At 45.1% G+C, this 28000-nt stretch overlaps 2 protein-coding genes across 4 annotated transcripts; both read left to right on the top strand.

Annotated features, from left to right (window-relative positions):
* Window positions 1-11: 11 nt before the first annotated feature.
* ccdc62 (coiled-coil domain containing 62) lies at window positions 12-9179 on the top strand. Of its 2 annotated transcripts, XM_029708796.1 has the most exons (14): window positions 12-383; window positions 709-749; window positions 919-1089; window positions 1432-1621; window positions 1965-2131; window positions 2279-2380; window positions 4455-4626; window positions 4825-4926; window positions 5375-5463; window positions 5833-5933; window positions 6057-7421; window positions 7523-7682; window positions 7819-8091; window positions 8292-9065. In XM_029708796.1, exons 1-14 carry the CDS (start codon window positions 311-313, stop codon window positions 8358-8360), a joined length of 3075 nt encoding a protein of 1024 aa, XP_029564656.1. In that variant the 5' UTR covers window positions 12-310; the 3' UTR covers window positions 8361-9065. The 2 variants fall into 2 exon arrangements, with proteins under 2 accessions (XP_029564656.1, XP_029564657.1); XM_029708797.1 differs by lacking the exon at window positions 6057-7421 and having other exon boundaries at window positions 8292-9179.
* On the top strand, window positions 8843-27858 carry LOC115159252 (huntingtin-interacting protein 1-related protein). 2 transcript variants are annotated; one of them, XM_029708795.1, is made up of 32 exons: window positions 8843-8925; window positions 12927-12990; window positions 13246-13388; window positions 13590-13646; window positions 13940-14020; window positions 14216-14292; window positions 14475-14536; window positions 14624-14764; window positions 14872-14929; window positions 15016-15091; window positions 15210-15332; window positions 15450-15505; window positions 15623-15713; window positions 15832-16015; window positions 16090-16178; window positions 16250-16366; window positions 16541-16642; window positions 16780-16974; window positions 17117-17227; window positions 17334-17528; window positions 17687-17921; window positions 18008-18115; window positions 18194-18330; window positions 18476-18586; window positions 18750-18808; window positions 20454-20547; window positions 20684-20784; window positions 20967-21072; window positions 21168-21291; window positions 25905-25966; window positions 26124-26891; window positions 27068-27858. In XM_029708795.1, exons 3-32 carry the CDS (start codon window positions 13254-13256, stop codon window positions 27134-27136), a joined length of 3924 nt encoding a protein of 1307 aa, XP_029564655.1. In that variant the 5' UTR covers window positions 8843-8925; window positions 12927-12990; window positions 13246-13253; the 3' UTR covers window positions 27137-27858. The 2 variants fall into 2 exon arrangements, with proteins under 2 accessions (XP_029564655.1, XP_029564654.1); XM_029708794.1 differs by lacking the exon at window positions 8843-8925 and adding an exon at window positions 9239-9508.
* The last annotated feature ends 142 nt before the right edge of the window (window positions 27859-28000 follow it).

Here is a 28000-nt window from a genome sequence, read left to right as displayed (position 1 = left end):
CTCCGCGGCCATCACAACAAGTGATTTGAAAATGTGCAAACTTTCAACAGGAATTTAATGTTAGGCTAGCTGGTTATTTCCATTCCCAAATTAACATAATGTTAGATAATTGTGGAGTAATCCATTTTATTTGATTATGCTCTGTATTTTGTTGTCAATGTATTAATGTAAATGGTTCCATGATTTAATAGCAGACAATGATCATGAGATGCCCATCTAAATCTGATGAACGTTAGCGTAGCTAGCTAGCGTTAAAGTTAATCAGAACTGTAACAGTACAAGTTACAAAAAACGCCATGACTGAGTGGAGATGGACCAAGGCAGTGGAAGAACATTCAATCCAAATGGAGAATCTGGACACTCATCATCACACAGCTATTTTGGTGTGTGTGTGTGTCTCATCTCATCACACAGCTATTCTGGTGTCGAGATAGCCGATTCAACTCCACGATTTACGATGGAGTTGAGCGGTGACAAGTGTGGGCGGACTGGAGTTACGACATCACATGCAATTACGTTTTTATTATAAAACTACTGATTTCAGCACCCACAGAATAGCATGCAGTTACATAGGACAATGTCTCCCTTCTGCCCTCACTAGTCGCCACTCAACTCCATTGTAAATCGTGGAGTTGAGTTTAGTCGGCTATGTCTGAGAAAGCTGGCAGTCACTGTATTTGAAACAAAAACGTGGATTTGTGTTTTCAGTTACTCCATGTGATCCCTGGCACAGCACACCTGTGAAAAAGGTAATAGCGAGCAAATCAATGTTTGTTATTGGACCTGTTATATTTCAGCCCAAATATGTTTGGAAAGCTAATTTCATACGTTTTTATTTTGTCTTGTTGCCTTAGTTAGGCTACTAGTCTAGGAAAATTAGAAATTCTAACATGAATGGCAATGGCTCCATTTTTGCAGAAGAATGTGGGAGCTTCTATCAAGGAGCCTTCCCTAGTGACCACCTCAGCTCAGAGTGAGGGACAGAAGATGGCCAGCCAGTCAGCCAGAAGTCCCCCAAGCCTCAGTCCCACAGGAAGCCTCTACACCCAACCCCCCTCCCTGTCACTACCCCTCCTACAGGACAGAAAGGTGGGAGGTGCTGCTTTTTACACAACACATAAAGCCAAATGGCTCATTTTTCAAACATTATGGAACACACTGCATATGTTGTCCTTTGTTACATCATTGTATCCTTGATAGAATCACAGAATGCAAAATAGAATGTTAATGATATTAAAGTGTAATTGCCCATGGTAGCTAACGACTGGTTGATAAAATGTGAAACTATTACTATGGGCTAGCAAGGCTACCATTATAGGTAGCAGGTCAGTACTGGTACTCTCTACATGTTTGTGGAGTGTGCGTGTGTGCATGCCTACTCACTCCTGTATTTACATTTGTGTATGTGTCTGTCTGTCTGTGTTATAATAGCCTCTTGGTGAGATGGAGAGTGCCATCATCCAAAGGCAGAGACGGGAGCTGCAGCTGCTGATTTGTGAACTGAAGGACCGGGACCAGGAGCTCAACACCATGGCTGCTGCCCACCACAAGCAGCTCACTGCCTGGGAACAAGACCGCCAGAGAGTCCTGACCCTGGAGCAGAGGTGTGCTCGCCTGGAGGGTGAGAGAAGGGATACAGGCCTCAATCCCAAATGAACACAAAATATTCCATCTATCATCTGTGTGTGTACATTCCCAAAATAACCTTAATGATGGGTAGTAACATTCAAACTTAAATGGTGAATTGCATCCTCTGTATTATTTTATGATGTTTGCTTTGCATACGACAGGTCTGGGAATAGCATTGATAAGATCTCTGGTGTGTGTGTGTGTGTGTGTGTGTGTGTGTGTGTGTGTGTGTGTGTGTGTGTGTGTGTGTGTGTGTGTGTGTGTGTGTGTGTGTGTGTGTGTTTGCTTGTATGCGTATCAATCTGTGTGTCATAATGTGTGTGTGCTTGTCTTAGATGAGCTTCAGAAGCGTAATGAGGTGATCAGAGCTGTAACTAAGAGGGTTCATGTCGTGGAGGCCCGGGAGAAGGAAGGCCACAGGGAGCTCAACTCAACCCAGCAACAGCTGCTCGAGCTGGGGAAGAAACAACAGTACGCCAGCCAACACTGTCACGACCTGAAGGTACAAACACACACACACACACAGACAATTTGGTGTTGTACTGATGTGGTTATTTGCAGTCCATGAAAGAAAGTGTTTCCGGTGTTGTGTTCTTAAACAGGACTGTGAAATAAAGGGTTTCTGGTGTTGTTTTGTCTCCCCCACCAGGAGAAGAACCAAAGTCTGAACTCCACAGTGATGTCTCTGTCAGCCCAGCTGGGCTCTCTGCAAGTCAGAGGGGAGGAGCTCAGCACCATGCTCAGACTCAAGGTAGGCTTGCTTTCTTAAACCTTTGTCTCTAACTCTGATTACCCTGTAATAGAGTAGTAAGGCCATGCAGTTACAGACAAGCTAGTCTCTCACGACAGCCTAGCTGATTTGGTTCTGGGTCCCGAGATTCAGGGGCGTCACCTTGGTTTTAGAAGGGGGGGACCTACATTATTATGTTTTTAATCCAGTAAGAAAAACACTCCAAACAGCCTACCCGACCGCTCGGAGGCGTCCGCATTGGTCCTAAAGCACACCATTCCCTTGTTTAGTATCACATTCCAATGATAAAACTGGGGGGGACAAAAATGCAATTTCAGAATGAACTTTCGGTGAAAGTTGCGCCCCTGCCGAGATTACAGACATGCAGACTGTAAATTGTACAGTGGTTATCATAAGTGTTCACCCCCTTGGATTTCTTTTCACATTTTGATGCGTGACAAAGTGAGATTGAAGTGGATTTAGGTTATGATTTTTTCTCATTGATATACACAAAATACTCCATAATGTCAAAGTGAAAAGAAAATTCTAGAAATGTTAACAAATTAATACAAATTGAATAACTAAAATATAGTGGTTGCAAAATAATTCACTCGTTTTGTTTAGGCAAGACTAAATTAGTTCAGGAGTAAAATTTGGCTTAACAAATTGCATAATAAGCTACACAGACTCACTTTGTGTGAAATAATAGGGGTTGATATGATTTATGAATGACTACCCATTCGTCTCTCCCTCATAAACACATCTGTAAGGTCCCTTAGTCAATTATTCAATTTCAAGCACTGATCCAACTACAAAGACCAGGAAGCTTTTCAAAAGCCTCATGAAGAAGGGCAGTGAATGGTAGTTAGGTAACAAGTTAATAATTATGCTGTGGATGATGTATTAAATCACCCAGACACACCGGATAGAAAGGAAACTGCTCAGGGATGCCATTGGGGATTTTAAAACAACTACAGAGTTCAATGGCTGTGAAGGGAGAAAATGTATGATGGATCAACAACATTGTAGTTACTCCACAGTAATGACCCAAATGACAGAGTGAAAAGAAAAATACAAATACACAGTGCCTTCAGAAGGTATTCACACCCCTTGACTTTTTCCACATTTTGTTGTGTTACAAAGTGGGATTAAAATGGATTTAATGGTCATTTTTTGTCAAGGATCTACACAAAAAAACTCTGGCAAAGTATAAGAAAAATTCTAACATTTGTAAAAAATAAAAATAAATGTAACATAAATATTAATATTCAACCCCCTGAGTCAATACATGTTAGAATCACCTTTGGCAGCGATTACAGCTGTGAGTCTTTCTGGGTAAGCCTCTAAGAGCTTTTCACATCTGGATTGTGCAACATTTGCCCATTATTCTTCAAGCTTGATCATTGCTAGACAACCATTTTCAGTTCTTGCCATAGATTTTCAAGCAGATTTAAGTCAAAACTGTATCTCGGCCACTCAGGAACACTAACTTCTTGGTAAGCAACTCCAGTGTAGATTTCACCTTGTGTTTTAGGTTATTGTCCTGCTGAAAGGTGAATTAATTTCCCAGTGTCTGGTGGAAAGCAGGCTGAACCAGGTTTTCCTCTAGGATTTTGCCTGTGCTTACAGTAGCTCCATTCCGTTTTTTTTATCCTGAAACTCCCCGGTTCTTAACGATTACAAGCATACCCATCCAACTTAAAAATCTATGGCAAGACCTGAAAATGGTTGTCTAGTGATGATCAACAACCAAGAGCTTGAAGAATTTTGAAAAGAATAATGGGCGAATGTTTCACTTAAACAGAAAGATTCACAGCTATAATCGCTCCCAAAGGTCATTCTAACATGTATTGACTCAGGGGGTTGAATACTTAAGTAATCAAGATATTTTAGTGTTTTATTTTCATAAATTCTAACATTTGTAAAGAAATTCTCTTCTACTTTGACATTAGAGTATTTTGTGTAGATCGTTGACAAAAAATGAAAATTAAATACATTTCAATCCCACTTTGTAGCATAACAAAATGTGGAAAAAATCCAAGAGGGGTGAATACATATGATACCCACTGTATATAACCTCTTCTTCCCCCACCAGGACAAGGATGTGACGGAGGCAACCAATCACATCGTAGATCTGTCTGGGCGTCTGCGGGAGATGGAGGGGTCGCTGAAGGAGAGTCACTCACGGGAGGCCAGGGTGCTCAGGGAGGTCGAGGAGCACAAACGGCGATACAGAGAGGCCCGGCACGAGAACACACGGCTCAAAGGTACAGGTGCCAGAGTACATGGCTCAGAGATACAATACACTACAAAAGTGTTGTAGTTTTCAGTAAGACTGAAAAAGCTAGCTGTCATATACCTGTGCACTCTTAAATTTAAATTTAAATTATGCGCTCTCACTTTCCTTCTTCTCCCTCTCTCTCACCCCCCCTCTCTTTATCCCTCTCCCTGTGTTGTTGTTGTAGAGGAGTTACAGCAGCAGGTGACAGAGGGCAGTGCCCAGAGAGAGGACATCATCCGTCTGAAACAGGAAGGACAGCTGCTGCACAGGGAGCTGGCTCTCTCGGGTACCTCACATTCAGCAAAGTTTATTTATATAGGACTTTTGAGTGAACATTTTTCACAAATATATTTGTCACGGTGTGATTTACAGCAACCTAAACCCCAGCCGCCGAAACCCCTGTCTTGTCTGGTACCGGCCTCTAGAGGCAATGTTTTCCAGTGTAATGACAGGGCCTAGGGCCTCCTCTGGAACAGTAGGGAGGATGCCTGTAGTGCTATAGTTCCAGGTCATTGTTTCCCTAAACAGGAACATCTAGTTCCTCTTCCTAATCACTGTTATTCTTTTTGACTGTATTAAGATAGATAGACTGACTGACTGAACCAGCCCGGCTTCTCTCGTCTCATCGTGCTTTATTTTAGATCGCTCACCAAGGAAATATATTACACATTTCATCCCGAACTATTGATAAGAAACTGTTGTGACTGCTTTTGGTCATGGTTCCTGTCCCCCAGGTGAGGGGGAGAGCTGGAAGGATGAGCTGCTGGGATTGGCTCGTTCCAAGCAGGAGCGCACGGAGTCGGAGCTGCACTGTCTACGCCAGGTGTGTCACCTCTTACCTTATCTCTACCTCCACGCTTTTACCCACAGCGCATTGGGCTGGGCTGTCGGTCAGGTTCTACAGCATACCTGTGGAACTTCAGGAATGTTCTCCACCTCGGCTGTTAGGCGCTGTCTGTATTGGTGGTATGTCACATACCTGGGCCCTGACTCAGCCCTGACACAGTTAACCTGAAGAGGCTAAGGAGCTGTATTTGGCCCAAAGTTACCCAGACTAAGATTAAATATTGATGTAAATATAAGATATTGGTGTAAATGAATAATAATTTACACTGGGTCAATCAATGACCGTATCATTTACCCTGACCTGATATGCATGAAGTGTCCACAATCCTAATTGTGTGTGTTCCAGGTGTGTGAGAACCAGCAGAATGACCTGCAGCTGCTTCAGTTGAACCTGGAGAGCACCCGGGAGGCCCTGAAACAGGCTGAGGGACAGGAGCCACATGGGAGGTGAGCTGGGTGTTTGTGCATGTGTATATTTATTCTACTCAGTTGATGTTGTGCACAGTCCCATATATTTTGCTGTTGTTTCGGTTGCTTTAGAGGAGGTGCTGAAATTGTGTCTCTTACCAGTCAGGGAACAGAGAGAGAAGGAGGGACAGAGAGACGAGTAACAGGGTCAGTCTACAGACAGACTTTAAGCGGAAGTATAGACCACCACCCAAACCGTCCAGAACCCCCCTTTCCCCTCCTTGTCACAGGAGAGAGACAGGCATCCCAACAGGAGGAGGAAAGTAGTGTTTCAGATTTGAACTCTGACCTCACTGACGGTACAGTAGCAACCCGGGACCTCATTGCTGCAGTCCCCAGAGAGTTGCTGAGTCACACAATGGTCCAAGCTAGCAGCGTTAGTGACCGTTTGTCATCAACGAAGAGAGAGAACCAGAACATATCAAACCCTCGTACTCCCAGTTCCTACACCAACCGAGAGTCAAGTCACCAGGAAACAATGGCAGGTAGAGAGAGTAGAGAAACCATGGAGACACCTAGTATAGCCGCCGCCACAGGAACGCTTAGTCGAACTCGATCGCCAGGCCAAGCTAGCGTCAACTTCAGCGACTACCTGTCCACTGTTTCAGGAAATCAAGGTACGTCTCTTAGGCAACAACAACTCACCAAACATGAATCAAACTACAGCAGCCAGGACACACGAGGGAGAGCTAGCAAGGAAACCATGGCAACCCGTAGTAGCCTAGCCACTGGAACCACCACACTGTCGCTGAGCGACCGCATCGCTAGCTACCGCAGCCAACATAAATCAGCAAAGAGAGAAGGCAGAGGGATACAGAGTCAGAGTGGAGTTAGTGGGGATGAGGGTTCGTTAAACCGCACTGCCGATCAAGTTAGCATTAGCAACAGACTCTCCAGCTACAGCCGCCAGGGAGCTTCAAGAAAAGAAGGCAGGGGGACCAGGAGTCAGAGTGGAGTAAGTGGGAATTTCGGCGAGAATAACAGCGGGAACGTGGGTCACACTTCCGGTAAAGCTAGCGACGGAGTCTCGAACTACAGCCACCAGGGAACCTCAGGAAAAGAATGCAGGGAGTCATTGTGTGAGGATGGAATCGGTACGAATGCCAGCTCCCTGGTGGAGAGGACTGAGTCCCCTGAATGTGGGTGTAGCAGTATGGTTGAGGGACAGACAGGACCTAGCTCCTATAAAACAGCTAGTTGTGGCTGTGGTAGTATGCCTGAAGTACAGGCAGGGCAGAGCTGTGGCTTTGGTAGTATGGTTGACGGACAGGCAGGACCCAGCTGTGGGTGTAGATGTACATCTGAAGGCCAGGTACAGAGTGAGCCTAGCCTGTCTGAAGCAGGCAGCTCTGAGACAGGGACAGAGGCAGGGCCAGGTGCAGGGATGGAGCTCATAGCTGTGTTTAATGGAGGACCAGAGGCAGAGGACTCCATATTGCTGGTGGACATCAGCCCTCGTAAAACCTGGTAGGGACAGAATATACAGAGAAAGAATGGTACACTCTTATATATTGACCCCAAATTTGTCTCAGGGATAGTAAATATTGATTGATTGACTGCTTTCCCAGCCAAGGTGATCTCAACTGTGTGTACCTGGATAGCCCCTCCCCTTCCTCACGGAGTAGGAGGAGCCTCGGTCCTGCGAATGACTCCACCTCTCCAACAACCGCCAATGAACGAGGTGTGGTCAACGGCAACCTGGGAGGCCTTTTTGCAGCTTTAGACGATGTGAGTGGACCACATAGCCTGACAGGAAAAACTCCTGATCTTCATAATAAATTCCTAATGTAGAGATAAAGAAAAGTAATTGGTCAGGATTCAGTCTTAAAGTTTAAACGTCTTTATATTTTGTCCATTCCCCCAGGAGGACCAGCGTTCCTCCACCAATAATCTACAAAGGCTGCTAGCTGAGTCTCGTCAGATGGTGGCTAGCCTGGAACGCACAACCCTACAACCTTTATGCCCCTCCCACAGCCCGGCCTCTAACTGTGACGCTATCATCAGCCTCAGCATCGGCCAAAACAGTGGCAACAGTAGCCATGGAAACCACAGTCGTAACTGTGACAGACATAATCACAGCAATCCCGATCACCACCCCAACCAGACCTCCACCACAAGACCCAGTCAAGCCAGCCGGGTACGTGCTTTCATGTGTTTTATACTATAGATACAATAATTATTCTGACCAAAACATGAAAATAGCACAGATCATTTCATACTGTTGGGCCTATTACCATTAAGACATCACATTATACTATGGAAGTGTGGGGTGAAACCTAAGGGTGTGAACTGGTGGTGATTTACAGTGCTCCTCCCATCTCTCCTGTTTTCACCCAGCTGGACGGTGATACTCCACCCAGGAACACTCAGCCCTTCCAGAGGAACGAGGAACCTGGGGGGCTATAGAGGGGAGGGACATCTACCTAAACACACCTTCACACACCTGGCCTGGAAGGTCTAGGAGGGGTGATGATGGAGGCTGCAGACTACTCTGTTTTCTACTGTAGCCGTTGAGACCGGAGTCACATTGGTATGGCTTTGACCCCAGTCCCAAACCTATATCAGTCACAATCTAGGAAGTGACACTTGGGGTCAAAGGTGAAATCTCCTCCATTCAGAACCAGGGACACAGCGATAGCAAGCCAATGAATGAATTAAACTGCTTTTTTAGGAAACCAAAGAAGGACTTACATTTCTTTATGTCAAAAGTTATGTTATGTTATACGATACATGAAACTTTTTAAACTATTGTTTTAACAACTTTTAAAACATGTTTATTGTTATATGTCCAATGTCCTGCCCTTCGCAGTCCTGGTCATAAGCTATTTAGGAACCATTTAGTAATATGCAGGTGAGATGTGAAACCAGTCATTCAGACCTGTTGAATGGTGCTTCTGGGTTATTGTCATTCCGGTTTCACTGCCTGCAAACCTGCTGGATGGCTCCAATAGGATGACTGATTACTTATGAGGTAAGAGAGACTGTTGCATTGAAAAGAAACCTGAACCTCTCACTTTCTTCATTAGCATATTGTTTTTGTATTTTTGATGTCAACATTTTGTAGTTAATGTTTTTGTACTCATTACTTTTTATGTAAAATAATTAATACTTGCTTCTTGTTTTTGTTTTTTTACATATACAATTTTGTCACGTAAAATATCAGAGAAATACGTGCGCAGGAATGCACAGTGCGTTGCGCAAAAATAAACGACAGCATATAATTTAGAGAAAATAATGTCCATTCATTAATACCGTATTTCCACCTGTAATTTGCTACTACTATCATTCACTCTGTCACTAATCGGAGAAGGTTTCGATACATCGGTTTGCGCGTCGCGTGATTCTGACGTGCCATCCCCATTGTAGATTGACTACCCAGAGCAGACAGGTATCGGCAAACTGCTAGTGTGGGTGGCTGGGACAGCAACTAGTCGGATCATTTCATCCCAGTGGATTACAGCGGCAAAATGAGCTCGAGTAAACCGAAAAACAAAAGCGAGAATAAAACGGAGAAGCAATTGGCTGCGGAGAAAGAACAGTTTGGAAAACTACAGGTAAACTTAAATCCAACCTTTTTTGTTTTAGAAAAAAAGAAACGTTCCCTCATTTACAGATTTATTTTAAATCAAGGATTATTTAGGATTGTGTTTGTGTCAAGGTTGTATGGTGATTAGGGTGTGAACATATCTTTGGATAATGTATTTCTGTGACAACATACACATCTCTCTAGTTTTTATTTCAGTATTAATTGTGTTATAATGAGTAAAGTTTAGTCGGATAAAGATATATATCCGACTAAACTTATATATCCGACTAATATATATACTCCAGAAACATCTGTATCATGAATATCATTTCAACAACAGATATATATTTTTAAACATCTTTAAAGTCCAACTTCTTCAAGAAAGAACTGGGAAAAACTTTGGAGTTATAACAATGTAGTGCACTTATTTTTGACTATATGTATGTAAAAAAAATTTTTATAATTTCAATGGTGACAATTTCCTCATGCCATGCCTCACTTTGAACACAACTATTCTTCGAGTTCTGCCTATCAATATCATATGCTGTGTCTCTCATTGTCCCATTGTTCTCAAAGATGTACAGTGCCGGTCAAAAGTTTGGACACACCTACTTATTCCAGGGTTTTTCTTTATTTTGACTATTTTCTACATTGTAGAATAATAGTGAAGACATCAAAACTATGAAATAACACATGGAATTGTGTAGTAACCAAAAAAGTGTTAAACACATCAAAATATACATTATATTTCAGATTCTTCAAAGTAGCCACCCTTTGTCTTGATGACACTTTTGGCATTCTCTCAACCAGTTTCACCTGGAATGCTGTTCCAACAGTCTTGAAGGAGTTCCTACATATGCTGAGCACTTGTTGGCTGCTTTTCCTTTACTCTGCAGTCCAACTCATCTCAAACCATCTCAATTAGGTTGAGGTTGGGTGATGTGGAGGCCAGGTCATCTGATGCAGCACTCCATCACTCTCCTTCCTTAAATAGCCCTTACAAAGCCTGGAGGTGTGTTTTGGGTCATGGTCCTGTTGAAAAACAAAATGAGGGTCCCACTAAGCGCAAATCAGATGGGATGTCGTATCGCTGTAGAATGCTGTGGTAGCCATGCTGGTTAAGTGTGCCTTGAATTCTAAATAAATCACAGACAGTGTCACCAGCAAAGCATCCCCACACCATCACGCCACCTCCTCCATGCTTCACGGTGGGAACCACCACGGAGATTATCCGTTCACCTACCCTGCGTCGCACAAAGACATGGCGGTTGGAACCAAAAATCTCCAATTTGGACTCATCAGACCAAAGGACAGATTTCCACCGGTCTAATGTCCATTGCTCGTGTTTCTTGGCCCAAGCAAGTCTCTTCTTCTTTATTTGGGCTGCAATCTGAGGTGCAGTTAACTCTAATGAATTTATCCTCTGCAGCAGAGGTAACTCTGGGTCTTCCTTTGGTGTGGCGGTCCTCATGAGAGCCAGTTTCATCATAGTGCTTGATGGTTTTTGCGACTACACTTGAAGAAACGTTCAAAGTTCTTTACATTTTCCGTGTTGACTGACCTTCATGTCTTAAAGTAATGATGGACTGTCGTTTCTCTTAGCTTATTTGAGCTGTTCTTGCCATATTATGGACTTGGTCTTTTACCAAATAGGGCTATATTCTGTGTACCCCTCCTACCTTGTCACAACTGATTGGCTCAAATGCACATGGAAAGAAATTCCACTAATTTAACTTTTAACAAGGCACACCTGTTAATTGAAGTACATTCCATTTGACTACCTCATGAAGCTGGTTGAGAGAATTCCAAGAGTATGCAAAGCTGTCATTTTTATTTTTTTATTTCACCAGGTAGGCCAGTTGAGAGCAAGTTCTCATTTACAACTGTGACCTGGCCAAGATAAAAAGCGACAAAAAACAACAACACAGAGTTACACATGGGATAAATAAAAGTACAGTCAATAACAATAGAAACATCAATATACAGTGCGTGCAAATGGAGTTCGATTCCCACGGGGGGCCAGTACAAAAAATGCATGAAATGTATGCATTCACTACTGTAAGTCGCTCTGGATAAGAGCGTCTGCTAAATGACTAAAATGTAAAATGTAAATGTAAATGAGTAAGGAGGTAAGGCAATAAATAGGCCATAGCAGCGAAGTAATTACAATTTAGCAAATTAACACTGGAGGGATAGATGTGCAGATGATGATGTGCAAGTAGAAATACTGGTGTGCAAAACAGCAAAAATGGATGGGATATTTACAGATGGACTGTGTACAGCTGCAGCAATCGGTGAGGTGCTCTGATAGCTGATGCTTAAAGTTAGTGAGGGAGATATAAGCGATTTTTGCAAATCGTTCCAGTCATTGGCAGCAGAGAACTGTAAGGAAAGGCGGTCAGAGGAGGTGTTGGCTTTGGGAATGACCAGTGAGATATACCTGCTGGAGCGCGTGCTACGGGTGGGTGTTGTTATGGTGACCAGTGAGCTGAGATAAGGCGGAGCTTTACCTAGCAAAGACTTATACATGACCTGGAGCCAGTGGGTCTGGCGACGAGAGCATTCAGGTCGCAGTGGTGGGTGGTATATGGGGCTTTGGTGACAAAACAGATGGCACTGTGATAGACTGCATCCAGTTTGCTGAGTAGAGTGTTGGAGGCTATTTTGTAAATGATATCGCCGAAATTGAGGATCGGTAGGATAGTCAGTTTTACGAGGGTATGTTTGGCAGTGTGAGTGAAGGAGGCTTTGTTTGTGAAATAGGAAGCCAATTTTAGATTTAATTTTGGATTGGAGATGCTTAACGTGAGTCTGGAAGGAGAGTTTCCAGTCTAGCCAGACACCTAGGTATTTGTAGTTGTCCACATATTCTAAGTCAGAACCGTCCAGAGTAGTGATGCTAGCCAGAGGTCCGGACAACAGGCCATCCGATTTGACACACTGAACTCTATCTGAGAAGTAGTTGGTGAACCAGGTGAGGCAATCATTTGAGAAACCAAGGCTGTTGAGTCTGCCAATAAGAATACGGTGATTGACAGAGTCGAAAGCCTTGGACAGGCCGATGAAGACGGCTGCACAGTAGTGTCTTTTGTCAATGGCGGTTATGATATCGTTTAGTACCTTGAGCGTGGCTGAGGCGCACCCGTGACCAGTCATCAAGGCAAAGGGTGGCTACTTTGAAGAATCTCCAATATAAAATATATTTTGATTTGTTTCTAACTTTTTTGGTTGCTACAGTACACGATTCCATATGTATTAATTCATAGTTTTGATGTCTTCACTATTATTCTACAATGTAGAAAATAGTCAAATCAAGAAAAACCCTTGAATGAGTAGGTGTGTCCAAACTTTTGACGTGTACCGTAGGCAGGCGGTGACTGATTCTCTCCCCCTCTCCTCTCCCACTGTCCTCCCCCCTTTCCTCCCCTCTCCTTTCTTCCACTCAGCTCCACAGCATCAGTAAAAGCATCACCTCCAGTGAGACACCGCTGAAGGAGAAATATGCACGCAGTATCCTTTCCAAACATGTCTTAGGCACGCCCTTTAAACACTCTAACCATCTGGAGAAATGTGTGTGTGAGGCTGTCTCTAAGTATATCCACCATCTTTTGATAATATGTATCATTTACCATTCCTCTCAGGCCTATTCATATTCACACCCATGATTTGAGATGTAATAAATATTTGTTAGTTTCTTGGTCTCGCGGGGGTGTCTGTCTGTCTGGTGTGTTTATAGACATTGGTTCCTCCTTGACGACGGTTCTGACATCATCATGGGGACCCATAAGGAGGGCGGAGCCACAACCTTCTGGTCGTTCATCATCAACCTGCCGCTCTCCTCCGACGCCATCATCAGCTGGAAGTTCTGCTACATGCTGCACAAAGTCCTCCGGGACGGACACCATAACGTTAGTCATCCCATTCCTGTCCCCCACATAGCGTTTCTTGTATCTCTTCCTTCATGAGATCTCTCCTCCCTTCTTCTCCTCTTCTATCTCTTCCTTCTCTTCTTCCTGCCAAACGTCCCTGTACGTCTAGTGTCACATCTTTGGAGTCTCTCCTTGCTGTAAGGTCCTGTGAGTGACTCCTCTCTCCTGTGTGTTCCTCAGGCTGTGAGAGACTCTCATAGATACAGCAGGAACGTCAAAGACATGGGCGTACTCTGGGTGAGTACTAGGTTGACGCTACCTTTTTATGAGTTGATGACATTGAAACTTAGGATGTATTATGGGGCGGCAGGTAGCCTAGTGGTTAGAGCGTTGGGCCAGTAACCGAAAGGTTGCTAGATCGAATCCCCGAGCTGACAAGGTAAAAATCTGTCGTTCTGCCCCTGAACAAGGTAGTTAACCCACTAGGCCGTCATTGAAAATAAGAATTTGTTCTTAACTGACTTGCCTAGTTAAAGGTAAAATATATATTTTTAATTATGATAGTGGATTTTGACCATATGTATTTCCAGGGGAACTTGCATGATAGGTACGGCCATATTGTGGCCCTTTCGGCCAAGTTCCTGTCCCTCAAAATGGAGTTCCATGTGAAGGTGAGACCCCATGCATTGCATACATATACCACCTAGGACCTACTGTATCCTTGTGATAGCATTGCCTTCTCTGTACTGGGGGAGGTGCTATTATGTTAACTAATAGTAGATGTAACATCAAAAGTTGTCGTGGGGTCAACACTTTCTCCTGCAGACAAACCTTTCTGGTATGTACATGGATTCTTTCTTCCCCAGCACAAGGTTATTCCAGGTAACCTGGAGGCCACAGATGAGACGGTGGAGAGAGAGGCAGGAACTGATGTCAACAAAATGTGAGTCAATACCACCATACTGTACCCCAAACTTCCTATGATACTATGGGTGCAAATGTCTTTCTCAACACCAAATCAGGGTTTGTTGAGCTGTTTCTGAGGTGAGCTACATTTGCAGGTGGTAACAGTGATCTCTGTTAAGCTGTTCTCTGTAACACTGTGAGGGGTTCTCTTCTCTACAGATTTGATATGACTCATGAGCTGTTAGATTACCTGGACGCTGCTCTGAAAATGTCAGAGACAGGTGGGTCTTTTAGCTAAGGCTTTCATTCTCCTTTATGCATTGATTCTCAGTTGAATGAAGCCATAACCATCCGTGTCTTCCTAACAGTTTGGCGGCAGCTGGATGCCAACGCGGGCAAGTCCACCACTCCGGCCGGACAGTGTCGTCTGGGACCTCTAATTCCTGTTATACTGGACTGCAGCTGGCTCTACCACTTCTCTGTCAAACTACTGTTCAAACTGCACAGCTGTCAGTCACACGCGCATACACAAAACCCCAGGCCTGTAGCCCTCTGGATTTCTAAATCTGGCCTGTACTCGTCTATTAGACATGTGTGGTCCTGCTCTGTGTTCCAGGTGTATCAGCTGACTCTCTTCTCGGACACCGGGAGAGATTCCGTGATCTGTTCAACAGGTCTGCCTACACAACTATCGACTGTCTTGTGTGTACCGGTATGCACGGTGTATGGTTTGAATGATCTCTGCCCTGTTGTCTTTCAGCCTCACTAAGTTATTTGATCGAGCCAGAGAGACTGAGTTCTTCAAAAAGGTTATCCAGATTCCTGACCTGCCAGATGTAAGCCATGTAGTGTGTGTCTGTGGGGAATTTTGTCATTCCCACCAATACCTGTTTTAATTGTCTATCTCTGTGTTCTGTGTGTTCACTTGTTTGTGTGTGTGTGCAACACCTGTAGTCTCCTCCGAACTTCCTGCGTGCCTCTGCGCTGGCGGAGTACGTGCGGCCGGTGGTGGTGATGCCCAATGAGGAGCCTTATGAAGAAGTTGAGGACTACAGCCAAGCGCCCCAGATGCCACAGGTACGACTGGACACTCTCCCGTTACTTTATTTTACACTACGCTATTGAACCTAGTATTGTTGTTTATATGATAATTACCAATTGCCTCATAACTGTCTGCATCCATTTGTTCAACAGCAACCGTACAACATGTTAAGTCAGCTGGGAGCTCCTGATGCCGGATTTGATCAAAGGTAAATGAAAGACCTTCTCTTTTCACTGAGCTAACGTAACAGTCGTCGAACAACATCTTTGACCAGAAATGATTGTGAAATAATAACCGTTCCTGCTTTGCCTCGGGTATCCCTCAGAAGATCTCCGTCTCCGGCTCTGATGGAGGCAGAGACTCTGAGGAAGGAGCTGGAGGTCATCAAACCAGAGCTGCAGCTCCTCAAAACAGAGGTGTGTGTGTGTGTTTGCTTGCATGCGTGTCTCTGTCTGTCTATCTGTCTGTGAGCAGGTGTAGGTGTGACTAAGAATGCATGTGTGTGTTTGACCCCTCCCCCTCCTCTCTCCCTAGGCTCAGAGGTGTGTCACCCAGCTGAAGTCTCAGGTGAACAGGCTGGAAGCAGAGCTGGAGGACCAGAGGACCCATAAGCAGATGGCTCTGGTGGACAATGAACACCTTCGCATGGAGGTAGGGGCCTTAAGACAGGCCACCGCCGCCCTACCAGGGGTACAGGCTGGATACCAGGAGGCTGATGGTGAGTATACACACGGACGGACACAAACACACACACACACACACACACCTGTTAACCCCGTCCTCCCCCTACAGGTCGAGCCCAGGCAGCTGAGCTGCGTTTCTCTCAGCTCAAAGAGAGACACGCTGAACTGGTCACCAGCCACGCTGATCTACTGAAGAAGGTACAGACACTGCACACTGGGAATTTCTATGTCCTTTGGGAGCTGACATAATGTTGTGTGCGTGTGTTCAGAATGCAGAGACAGTCAGGTTCCTGTCCAGCACCCAGCAGAACCAGGAGGAATTGGCCACGGCCAAACAGCAGCTGGCCAGCGAGGTGGACCACCTTCGACAGGAGAATAGACTCAAGGTATTATAACCATTAACCCCTGACCTCTAACCCCTAGAGTTTGTCGCAAATATGGAGCAGGTTCAGGGTTTATTTCTCCAGGATGATTCTTACTCCTGTAATGTTTAACAATTATTGATGTTTTTCCTTGTGTTTCCTGACTTCTCTGTGTGTTTTCTCTGTCCTGCCTTGTAGCTGGAGCAGCAGAAGCAGGAGATAGATCGGCTGAACAGAGAGCTGTTGGAGCAGAGAGCGGCGTTAGGTGAAGTCCACAGTGCCCTGGACAACAAAGAGATGGTAGGCAACAACGACATGGTAGGCTTATTTAGGCAGAAGCATGAAACAGTGTTTTTCCGTCTCTCAAACTAGACTCTACCCTTTTATTATTTTGTGTGTCCTTCTTGAACCAATCAGAACTCTTCCTGCTTCCCCAGGCTGGTTCCCAAATGACTGGTGCTCTGCAGGGTCTCCAGCGAGAGAGGGAGGAACTGCTGCGCTGTTTGAGGGAGAAAGAGGGTGAAGTGTCCTCCCTACAGCAGCAGGCTCAGCTCCATTACAGCTCCATGGAGCAGGACAGGGACAGATCAGCCAGAGAGATAGCCAGCCTGAGGCAACAGCTTCAGCAACAGGTATGGGCTGTCGACACACTAGGCTTGAACTTGAAGTCAAACTTGAGGCTGGAACTTGAAGTCAAACTTGTGCTGCGTAGTAAGACATTGGAGGACATTCTGATGAATTGATGTGTGTGTGTGTGTGTCTGTGTGATTACAGCTGGCTATAAACGCGGAGCAGAGAGTGGAGATTGACAGACTGAAGCGAGAGCTGGAGCAGAGTCGAGTGGAGGTGTCACGCGCTAACAATGCCCTGCAGAGCAAGGAGATGGTAGGAACCTGTCTGCTGGTCCCTGGCAAATGGAGGACCAATACTTGTCAGTCCTTGATACAAATAAGGTTGAGAGACATGTTTATGTATCCGTCTCCCCTTTCAGACTGGTTCTCAGATGAACAGCGCCCTGATGGGTCTCCAGACCGAGAGGGAGGGGCTGCTGCGCTCTGTGAGGGAGAAAGATGCTGAGCTGTCCTCTTTAAGGCAGCAGGCGCAGTTCCAACACACCTCTCTGGAGCAGGACAATGACAGGACATCCAGGGAGATGGCCAGTCTGAGGCAACAACTACAGCAACAGGTATGGGCTGTGTGTGTGTGAAGCAGTTGTGCGTGCATACGTGTCTCTGTGCACGCATACGAGCCTGCGCGTGTATGTGTGTTAACCTGTAATCTTTCCTGTGTGTGTGTGTGTGTGTGTGTGTGTGTGTGTGTGTGTGTGTGTGTGTGTTACTCCAGGCATCTCGTGAGGGTGAGCTGACCAGGAAGCTGCAGGAGGAACAGTTCTGTCTGCTCCAGTGTGCCGTGGTGGAGGCTGAAGGCATCATACTGGACGCTGTGTCCAAACTGGACGACCCCATACACGTACGCTGCACCTGCTCTCCAGATTACCTGGTGAACCGAGCTGAGATCACCCTGGGTTCTTTAGACAAGATGCAGCAGAGTCACGTGGTCTACCTGGGAAATATGGACGGTGTGTATCCACCTTGTGTGTGCGCATGGCGTGTGTGTGTGTGTGTGTGTGTATATAATCTACTGTCTCTGTCCTGTCTGTCTCAGATGCCAGTGGTCTTCTGAGGGCTGTAACACAGTTCTCCCATCTGGCTTCTGACACCATCGTCAACGGAGGAGCTACAGCACACAGTGCTCCTACTGACCAGGCCGACCGTAAGAGACACACACCGCACGCACGGACGCACGCACGCTCACAAACACACACACTCATCCCTTTCTCCCTCGCTCTAGGTCTGACTGACAGTTGTAGAGAAGCTTCCACCCACTGTCTGCAGTTCCTACACGAGCTGAAGTCCAGAGCCACGTTACAGAGAGCCGACCCTACTTCCATACGCTATGTAATGCGACGTATACTCACTATGGGACAGGTACGGGGACATCACACACGGAGAACTACAGCTAGTGGAATAAGCATTCCTGTTGAGAGCAATGTTCTGTGGTCAGTGCACTGGCAGCCATTTTGTGCCAATGCAGGATTGGGCAGGATGTAATGGAAGTGTATTTCCTGTGTAGGATCTGCGTCTTCAAGGGCAGGATGTTCTAAAAGAGGAGCTGGGGGAAATGGTGGATAAAGAGATGACTGCTACCTCTACTGCAATAGAGGAGGCTGTACTCCGCATGGACGTAAGAACATAAATGGACGCACACGCACACACACACACACACACACACACACACACACACACACACACACACACACACACACACACACACACACACACACACACACACAGCATGTCATTGTTGAGGACATTCCTCATGTCTTTTCTACCCATGCTGTGAACAGGAGATCCTGAACCAGGCCAGGAGAGACACGTCTGGGGTCAAACTGGAGGTCAACCAGAGGTCAGCGAAACACAGTAGAACATAGAACACAGAACACAGTGGTATACAGTATAACACAGTAGTACACAGTAGAACATAGAACACAATAGAACACAGAACACAATAGTACACAGTAGAACACACAACACAATAGTACACAGTAGAACACACAACACAATAGTACACAGTAGAACACAGTAGAACACAGAACACAATAGTACACAGTAGAACACACAACACAATAGTACACAGTAGAACACACAACACAATAGTACACAGTAGAACACACAACACAATAGTACACAGTAGAACACACAACACAATAGTGCACAGTAGAACACACAACACAATAGTGCACAGTAGAACACACAACACAATAGTGCACAGTAGTACACAATAGTGCACAGTAGATCACAGAACACAGTATAACAAAGAACACAATAGTACACCGTAGAACACAATAGTGCACAGTAGTACACAATAGTGCACAGTAGATCACACAACACAATAGTACACAGTAGAACACACAACACAATAGTACACAGTAGAACACACAACACAATAGTGCACAGTAGTACACAATAGTGCACAGTAGATCACAGAACACAGTATAACAAAGAACACAATAGTACACCGTAGAACACAATAGTGCACAGTAGTACACAATAGTGCACAGTAGATCACAGAACACAGTATAACAAAGAACACAATAGTACACCGTAGAACACAATAGTACCCAGTAGAACACAGAACACAACAGTACACAATAGAACACAGAAGACAATAGTACACAGTAGAACACACAACACAATAGTACACAGTAGAACACACAACACAATAGTGCACAGTAGTACACAATAGTGCACAGTAGATCACAGAACACAGTATAACAAAGAACACAATAGTACACCGTAGAACACAATAGTCCACAATAGTACCCAGTAGAACACAGAACACAACAGTACACAGTAGAACACAGAAGACAATAGTACACAGTAGAACACAGAACACAATAGTACACAATATGACACAGAAGACAATAGTACACAGAAGAACACAGAAGACAATAGTACACAGTAGAACACAAAACACAATAGTACACAGTAGAACACAAAACACAATAGTACACAATAGAACACACAACGCAATAGTACACAGTAGAACACACTAGAACACAGAACCCAAACACAATAGTACACAGTAGAACACACAGCACAATAGTACACAGTAGAACACACAACACAATAGTACACAGTAGAACACACAACACAATAGTACACAGTAGAACACACAACACAATAGTACACATTAGTACACAATAGTGCACAGTAGATCACAGAACACAGTATAACAAAGAACACAGAACACAATAGTGCACAGTAGTACACAATAGTACACAGTAGATCAAAGGACACAGTATAACAAAGAACACAATAGTACACCTTAGAACACAGAACACAATAGTACCCAGTAGAACACAGAACACAATAGTACACAGTAGATCACGGAATACAGAACACAACAGTACACAGTGGATTAACTCAACAATAACTCTGGAGTTACTAACTAATGTTATGTGCTGGAAGAGCTATCAATGTAGTTTACAGCGTCAATATTATTTTTCTCTGTCTCCCTCTCAATTTCTCTTCTCTTCTCTCCCTCTCAGCATCCTTGGCTCCTGTTCAGACCTAATGAAGGCCATCCACATGCTGGTGACCGCTGCCACTGAACTGCAGAAAGATATTGTTGAAAGCGGCAGAGTGAGTTCTAAATATTACATTTGTGTTTAGAATAGGCTGTACTTCCATACTTATCAACATAGTCAAATAGTGGACCTCCAAAAGGTTGAGCACATCTGTATTAGGCTCTGGGCTCAGTGACATGTTTTCTCCACAGGGGGCAGCATCAGTGACAGAGTTCTATGCTAAGAACTCCTGTTGGACTGAAGGACTCATCTCTGCCTCCAAGTCAGTGGGCTGGGGCGCCACTCAGATGTTGTAAGTACTGACTTGATATACACATTACACACGTATACTATATACAGCGGATTGTTGTTACAGCAGTGATACTAGTCACGTTGTCATAGGGCTGAATCCTAAATTGAGATATTTGTGTGTAAAACCCACTTTTTGTCCACACAAATGGATATATCTTGTTTCCTCTCTCTCCCGGCTGGCAGAGACTCGGCTGACAAGGTGGTAACTAGCGGCGGTAAATACGAGGAGCTCATCGTCTGTTCTCATGAGATCGCTGCTAGTACCGCCCAGCTGGTCGCTGCCTCCAAGGTAAAACACATACACACACACACAACTGATTCCGTCTTCATATTCGCTAACTTGACATTGGACCCCTCGTCTCCCCCGTGTTGCCGTGGCTACAGGTGAAGGCGGACCGCAACAGCAAGAAGCTGTCAACGCTGCAGCAGGCCTCGAGACACGTCAACGACATGGCTGCCATAGTGGTGACCTCCACCAATCACGGACAGAGGCAGATCACTGAGAGAGGTGAAAAGAGGGAGAGGAGGAAGGTAGTCTCGGAAACCCGACCCTAGGCAACCGTGACTAGGGTCTGGTTTCAACGACGGACTCTTTTGGCAAAGAGGAACTACGTCAATGCCTACGTCACTACCGTAGCCGCTTAAAATACAAACTAGTAGCTAGCAAGCTGGAGATCACGCAAGTTATTTTTGTTGAGGGCATTTCACACGTGTCTAGTTTGTATCAACTACCTACCCTAAAAGCAATGCAAAGGTTTTCCTTGCAAACTTTGGTTTCGAATTGTGACATTCTGTTGTCTGTCTGAAGAGTACCCACCCGGGAACAATTATTTTCTCTTATCGAAGTTGCCAAAAGAGTCATTGAAACCAGACCATAGTCACTGTTGCCTAGGATCGGGTTTCTGAGACTTTATTAATAAAAAATTGACACAAGTAGTACACTGGGCCTTTACTAGTATTAGCAGACCAATATAGATGTCTGTAGCACTGGCAAAACATTTTCAGCATCTCTACTTTGGCAAAAAAAGGTACTTGTATAGTTAAGAACAGTATCTTGCAGGATTCAGTAGTTGGAATATTAAGAGTTGTTGCCCTGATCCTTTCTCTGTGATGTCGTTCTAATGGAATCCAGAAAGTACAAAACCCTGTCCTCAAACATTTACATCCAAAAGTGCAAAGTTATGGGCAAAGACACAAAACACCCACTTCAAGTTAAATATTTATCAAATAACATGGAAAACAACCACTTTTTTGTGCAGTATTAATTTTTGTACATAGGCTAGTCATCTAGGGTTGTACCTGTAGACTTTTCATCACCATGAAGAAAAGAAATGTACAATACAGTATTTGAGTATACTGAGACTAGTGGTTTGTGATGATGTGATGATGTGGCTCAGTTGGTAGAGCATGGTGCTTGCAATGCCAGGGTTGTGGGTTCGATTCCCACAGGGGACCAGTATGAAAATATATGCACTCCCTACTGTAAGTAAAGTCAGAAGTTTACATACACCTTAGCCAAATACATTTCAACTCAGTTTTTCACAATTCCTAACATTTAATCCTAGTAGAAATTCCCTGTTTTAGGTCAGTTAGGATCACCACTTTATTTTAAGAATGTGAAATGTCAGAATAATAGTAGGGAGAATGATTTATTTCAGCTTTGATTTCTTTCATCACATTCCCAGTGGGTCAGAAGTTTACATACACGCAATTAGTATTTGGTAGCATTGCCTTTAAATTGTTTAACTTGGGTCAAAGGTTTCGGGTAGCCTTCCACAAGCTTCCAACAATAAGTTGGATGAATTTTGGCCCATTCCTCCTGACAGAGCTGATGTAACTGAGTCAGGTTTGTAGGCCTCCTTGCTCGCATACGCTTTTTCAGTTCTGCCCACAAATTTTCTATAGGATTGAGGTCAGGGCTTTGTGATGGCCACTCCAATACCTTGACTTTGTTGTCCTCTAAACCATTTTGCCACAACTTTGGAAGTATGCTTGGGGTCATTGTCCATTTGGAAGACCCATTTGCGACCAAGTTTTAACTTCCTGACTGATGTCTTGAGATGTTGCTTCAATATATCCACATAATTTTCCTACCTCATGATGCCATCTATTTTGTGAAGTGCACCAGTTCTTCCTGCAGCAAAGCACCCCCATGCTTCACGGTTGGGATGGTGTTCTTTGGCTTGCAAGCATCCCCCTTTTTCCTCCAAACATAACGACGGTCATTATGGCGAAGCAGTTTTATTTTTGTTTCATCAGACCAGAGGACATTTCTCAAAAAAGAACGATCTTTGTCCCCCTGTGCAGTTGCAAACCGTAGTCTGGCTTTTTTATGGCGGTTTTGGAGCAGTGGCTTCTTCCTTGCTGAGTGGCCTTTCAGGTTATGTCGATATAGGACTCGTTTTACTGTGGATATAGATACTTTTGTACCTGTTTCATCCAGCATCTTCACAAGGTCCTTTGCTGTTGTTCTGGGATTGATTTGCACTTTTCGCACCAAAGTATGTTCCTCTCTAGGAGACAGAACGCGTCTCCTTCCTGAGCAGTATGACGGCTGCGTGGTCCCATGGTGTTTATACTTGCGTACTATTGTTTGTACAGATGAACGTGGTACCTTCAGGCGTTTGGAAATTTCTCCCAAGGATGAACCAGACTTGTAGAGATCTACAATTCATCCACCGGTATACCTTCAATTGACTCAAATAATGTCAATTAGCCTATCAGAAGCTTCTAAAGCTATGACATCAATTTCTGGAATTTTCCAAGCTGTTTAAAGGCACAGTCAACTTAGTGTATGTAAACTTCTGACCCACTGGAATTGTGATACAGTGAATTATAAGTAAAATAATCTGTCTGTAAACAATTGTTGGAAAAATTACTTGTGTCATTGTCACGCTTGTCGTTGGAAATGGAGGACTAAAACGCAGCAGATGTGTGTACGCTCATCTTGACATTTATTTACTCAAAATGAACATACAAAAATAACAAAACGAACGACGAAACAGTCTTGAAAGGCTCACTCAGCAAAACAAGAAACAATCTCCCACAAATGCACAGACAAACACACCCAACTAATATAGGACTTCCAATCAAAGGCAACACCAAACAGCTGCCTTCAATTGGAAGTCCACCCCAATTAACCCAACATAGAAACACTCACTAGACTACACATAGAAATACATAAACATAGACCACAACTCAAAACCCTGAAATAATAAATCAAACGCCCTCCTAACTAACACACCACCCTGAACCACATAAAACAAATACCCTCTGCCACGTCCTGACCAAACTACAATAACAATTAACCCTTATACTGGCCAGGACGTGACAGTACCCCCCCACTTAAAGGTGCTAACCCTGGAAGCACCTTAAAAAAACAAAAAAACTAAAACCCACAACCCCAAACAACAAAACAAATTTCCCCTCTACTAAAAGGGAGGGAAGGGAGGGTGGCTGCCGTCAACGACGGCACTGTGCTACACCCCCCCTCCCCAACCCACCTATATCAGGAGGTGGCTCCGGTTCTGGCCGTTCCAGGCAGTCGGGCCACTCCGGCAGCTCGGGGCAGTCTGGCCACCCCGGCAGCTCGGGGCAGTCTGGCCACCCCGGCAGCTCGGGGCAGTCTGGCCACCCCGGCACCTCGGGGCAGTCTGCCACCCCGGCAGCTCGGGGCAGTCTGGCCACCCCGGCAGCTCGGGGCAGTCTGGCCACTCCGGCAGCTCGGGGCAGTCTGGCCACTCCGGCAGCTCGGGGCAGTCTGGCCACTCCGGCAGCTCGGGGCAGTCTGGCCACTCTGGCGACTGTTGACTGGCGGGCAGCTCTGACGACTGTTGACTGGCGGGCATCTCTGGCGACTGTTGACTGGCGGGCAGCTCTGGCGACTGTTGACTGGCGGGCAGCTCTGGCGACTGTTGACTGGCGGGCAGCTCTGGCGACTGTTGACTGGCGGGCAGCTCTGGCGACTGTTGACTGGCGGGCAGCTCTGGCGACTGTTGACTGGCGGGCAGCTCTGGCGACTGTTGACTGGCGGGCAGCTCTGGCGACTGTTGACTGGCGAGGCTGGGTTCACGCACTTGAAGCCTGGTGCGTGGTGCTGGTACTGGGCGTACCAGATTGTGAACACGCACCTCCATGCTAGTGCGGGGAGCTGGCCTGGGGCTCCATTCTTGCCCCGCAAAACTCCCCTTGTGCCCCCCCCAAAAAAATTATTGGGGCGGCCTCTCGAGTTTCCTAAACTCCTCCATCGCCCTGGAAACGCTCCTCCTTAGCTCTGCCCACGTCCATCCTTTCTCCTCGTTCCTCTGCTGCTTGGTCCTGGTGAGGTGGGAGATTCTGTCACGCTTGTCGTTGGAAATGGAGGACCAAAACGCAGCAGGTGTGTGTACGCTCATCTTGACATTTATTTACTCAAAATGAACATACAAAAACAACGAAACGAACGACGAAACAGTCTTGAAAGGCTCACTCAGCAAAACAAGAAACAATCTCCCACAAATGCACAGACAAACACACCCAACTAATATAGGACTTCCAATCAAAGGCAACACCAAACAGCTGCCTTCAATTGGAAGTCCACCCCAATTAACCCAACATAGAAACACACTCACTAGACTACACATAGAAATACATAAACATAGACCACAACTCAAAACCCTGAAATAATAAATCAAACGCCCTCCTAACTAACACACCACCCTGAACCACATAAAACAAATACCCTCTGCCACGTCCTGACCAAACTACAATAACAATTAACCCTTATACTGGCCAGGACGTGACAGTCATGCACAAAGTAGATGTCCTAACCGACTTGCCAAAACTATAGTTTGTTAACAAGAAATTTGTGGAGTGGTTGAAAAACGAGTTTTAATGACTCCAACCTAAGTGTATGTAAACTTCCGACTTCAACTGTAGCTGTAGATAAGAGTGTCTACTAGTCCTGTATTAGTGGACCGATATAGACGTCTTCAGTGCGGGCATCGTTTTTTCTGCAGCACCCCCACCCCCAAACTACTTCCCACAGCTATGGGAAGGAGGATTGTATAAAATAAATGTGGTATAAAGGTTTGGGTTTATTGTACCCCTGAGTTCTGAGTCCTTGTCCTTGCTTCTCTCCAGAACCCATGGACTTCTCAGGCATCTCCCTGATCAAAGTGAAGACTCAAGAGATTGAGTCTCAGGTATGTCATTGCAGCAGTTCTGACTGCTCTGCCTACAGCCACTAATAGCTGTTTGTGTATGTTTTGTGTGTGTGTGGGGCCAGGGACATATTATTCCATGTGACCAACTGGTTGTGTGTGTAGGTGAACGTCCTCTTCTCTATTCTCGGTGCTGTAGGTGAAGGTGTTGGAGCTAGAGAATCAGCTGGAACAGGAGAGAGTTCGTCTGGGAGAGCTGAGGAAGAAACACTACCAGCTGTCTGGGACTGGTACACCCCACGGGGGGGAGGTGGAGGGGGGTGATGCGGATGATGGGGGAGACAGCTTCCCACCCCCTCCCCCTCCAAACCTCTTACCACCCTCCACCCTGCTGCCCCAGCCCTACCTAAACACACAGCCCTTCTCAGAGACACAACCCGACTCACAACTATCAGCTCAGTCCTACTCACCACCCAAGTCCTACTCACACACTCAACCCTATTCACAAACAAAGCCTTACTCTGAAACTGAATCCTACTCACTGCCTGCAACGCAATCCTACTCACCACCCCAATCTTACTCATCATCTCAAACCCAATCTTACTTACCACCTCAGTCCTACTCATCATCCCAAACCCAATCTTACTTACCACCTCAATCGTATTCTCAAACCCAATCCTACTCACATCCCCAAACATACTCTCAAAGCCAGCCATATGTAAACACCAATCCCTTCTCCCAACCTCTGTCCCTGCCTCTGTCCCAGCCTCTGTCCCAGCCTCTGTCCCAGCCTCTGTCCCAGCCTCTGTCCCAGCCTCTGTCCCAGCCTCTCTCCCAGCCTCTGTCCCAGCCTCTGTCCCAGCCCGAGACCCTTCCCCTTCCAAATAACTCAGTAGAACTCGCCAAGCCAACCCACACTTCAAAGAAACCTTCCATCTTCCAGAAAACAGGAACCCTGTTTAGTAAGGTAAGAATCATTATTACCTGCTGTCGTATTGATCATCCTCGTCACAGGCATTAAGGTAATAGGTATACGAACAGAACAAGGGCCTAAGGATAGAAGTGATTGTATTGGAGCCAGGTCGACTTCCCATAAGGGTTGAATTGTGATGTCATTGGTGATCTGTTTTTCCTCTGTTGCAGTTCCGAAGAGGTGAGGCTGGAACAGAGGAATCCAGAATCCGGAATGTTAGAATCCTAAATCCAGAATGAGAAGATTCTACCTGTCTGCGTACCTTATCATGCGTACTACTGTATATGTAGTTTACTCAGGTGCAGTGATTGAAGAACAACCTTTTTCAAGATAGCAACTTTATTGTAATATTTAATATTTTTTAATGTCTTGATACACTATTTGATTATAAAAAAAAACATCTGGGTAAATAACGGTTAATAATATTATTATTACTAACATTATTACTTCTTTTAAGAATGTGTTATCTTTCTATTTGAAAAAGCAGTCATCTCTTGCTGACCACTGCAGTGCTTGTAGGAAGAATTGTGTCTAAACCAACATCCCAATGCTTTGTCCAAATGCCTTAAAAATACTTGAATATGCAACATGGTAAACAACCAATCAACGTACAGCCGCCTAGTTGTCTTTACATAGTATCTCTTATGTGAGTATACTTACTTTACATAGATTTGGATATTTGTAACATGTATTGAGATAAACAGGCATTTTAAATGAATATATACCTTTCCATTTGTCCTGAAGTATAGATTTAGTCTTTGTGATTGACAGGAGAGATGATCAATGGGGCTTTATTGCGACTGGGATTGACCCCTGGGCTGAAGTATGGATAGAGCGTGTCAGCAAAGTTGCAGCCCATGTAAAAGTAGATATGGTGTCGAGTTACCAGATCACAAAACCACAACCGGCCTTGTTCGTAGTCTATATCTACCCCGACCTTCGAGGGTCTGTGGGTCAAGGAGAGAGGAACAGGAAAGTCACCAAGAGCTTCGTATTTGCGCCAGTCTCTCAGCCATGTTTCCCAGTATCCATTCTCAGGGTTTAGTAGCACACTACCCTTCCTGTTGATGGACTCTGTGGCCACTCCTAACGTCCAGTCAGTC

The sequence above is a fragment of the Salmo trutta genome, chromosome 23 (genome assembly GCF_901001165.1).
Source record: "Salmo trutta chromosome 23, fSalTru1.1, whole genome shotgun sequence".
NCBI lineage: Eukaryota > Metazoa > Chordata > Actinopteri > Salmoniformes > Salmonidae > Salmo > Salmo trutta.
The sequence above is the reverse complement of the archived record's forward strand: the minus strand, read 5'-3'. Positions and strand labels throughout refer to the sequence as shown.

Coding starts and splice junctions, on each gene's coding strand:
- ccdc62 (XM_029708796.1), top strand. CDS start 311: ATGGACCAAGGCAGTGGAAGAACATTCAATCCAAATGGAGAATCTGGA. Junction 384..708: donor ATCATCACACAGCTATTTTG/GTGTGTGTGTGT, acceptor TTGTGTTTTCAG/TTACTCCATGTGATCCCTGG. Junction 8,092..8,291: donor GACCCAGTCAAGCCAGCCGG/GTACGTGCTTTC, acceptor GTTTTCACCCAG/CTGGACGGTGATACTCCACC.
- LOC115159252 (XM_029708794.1), top strand. CDS start 9,422: ATGAGCTCGAGTAAACCGAAAAACAAAAGCGAGAATAAAACGGAGAAG. Junction 9,509..12,926: donor AACAGTTTGGAAAACTACAG/GTAAACTTAAAT, acceptor TCTTCCACTCAG/CTCCACAGCATCAGTAAAAG. Junction 18,809..20,453: donor AAACTGGAGGTCAACCAGAG/GTCAGCGAAACA, acceptor TCTCCCTCTCAG/CATCCTTGGCTCCTGTTCAG.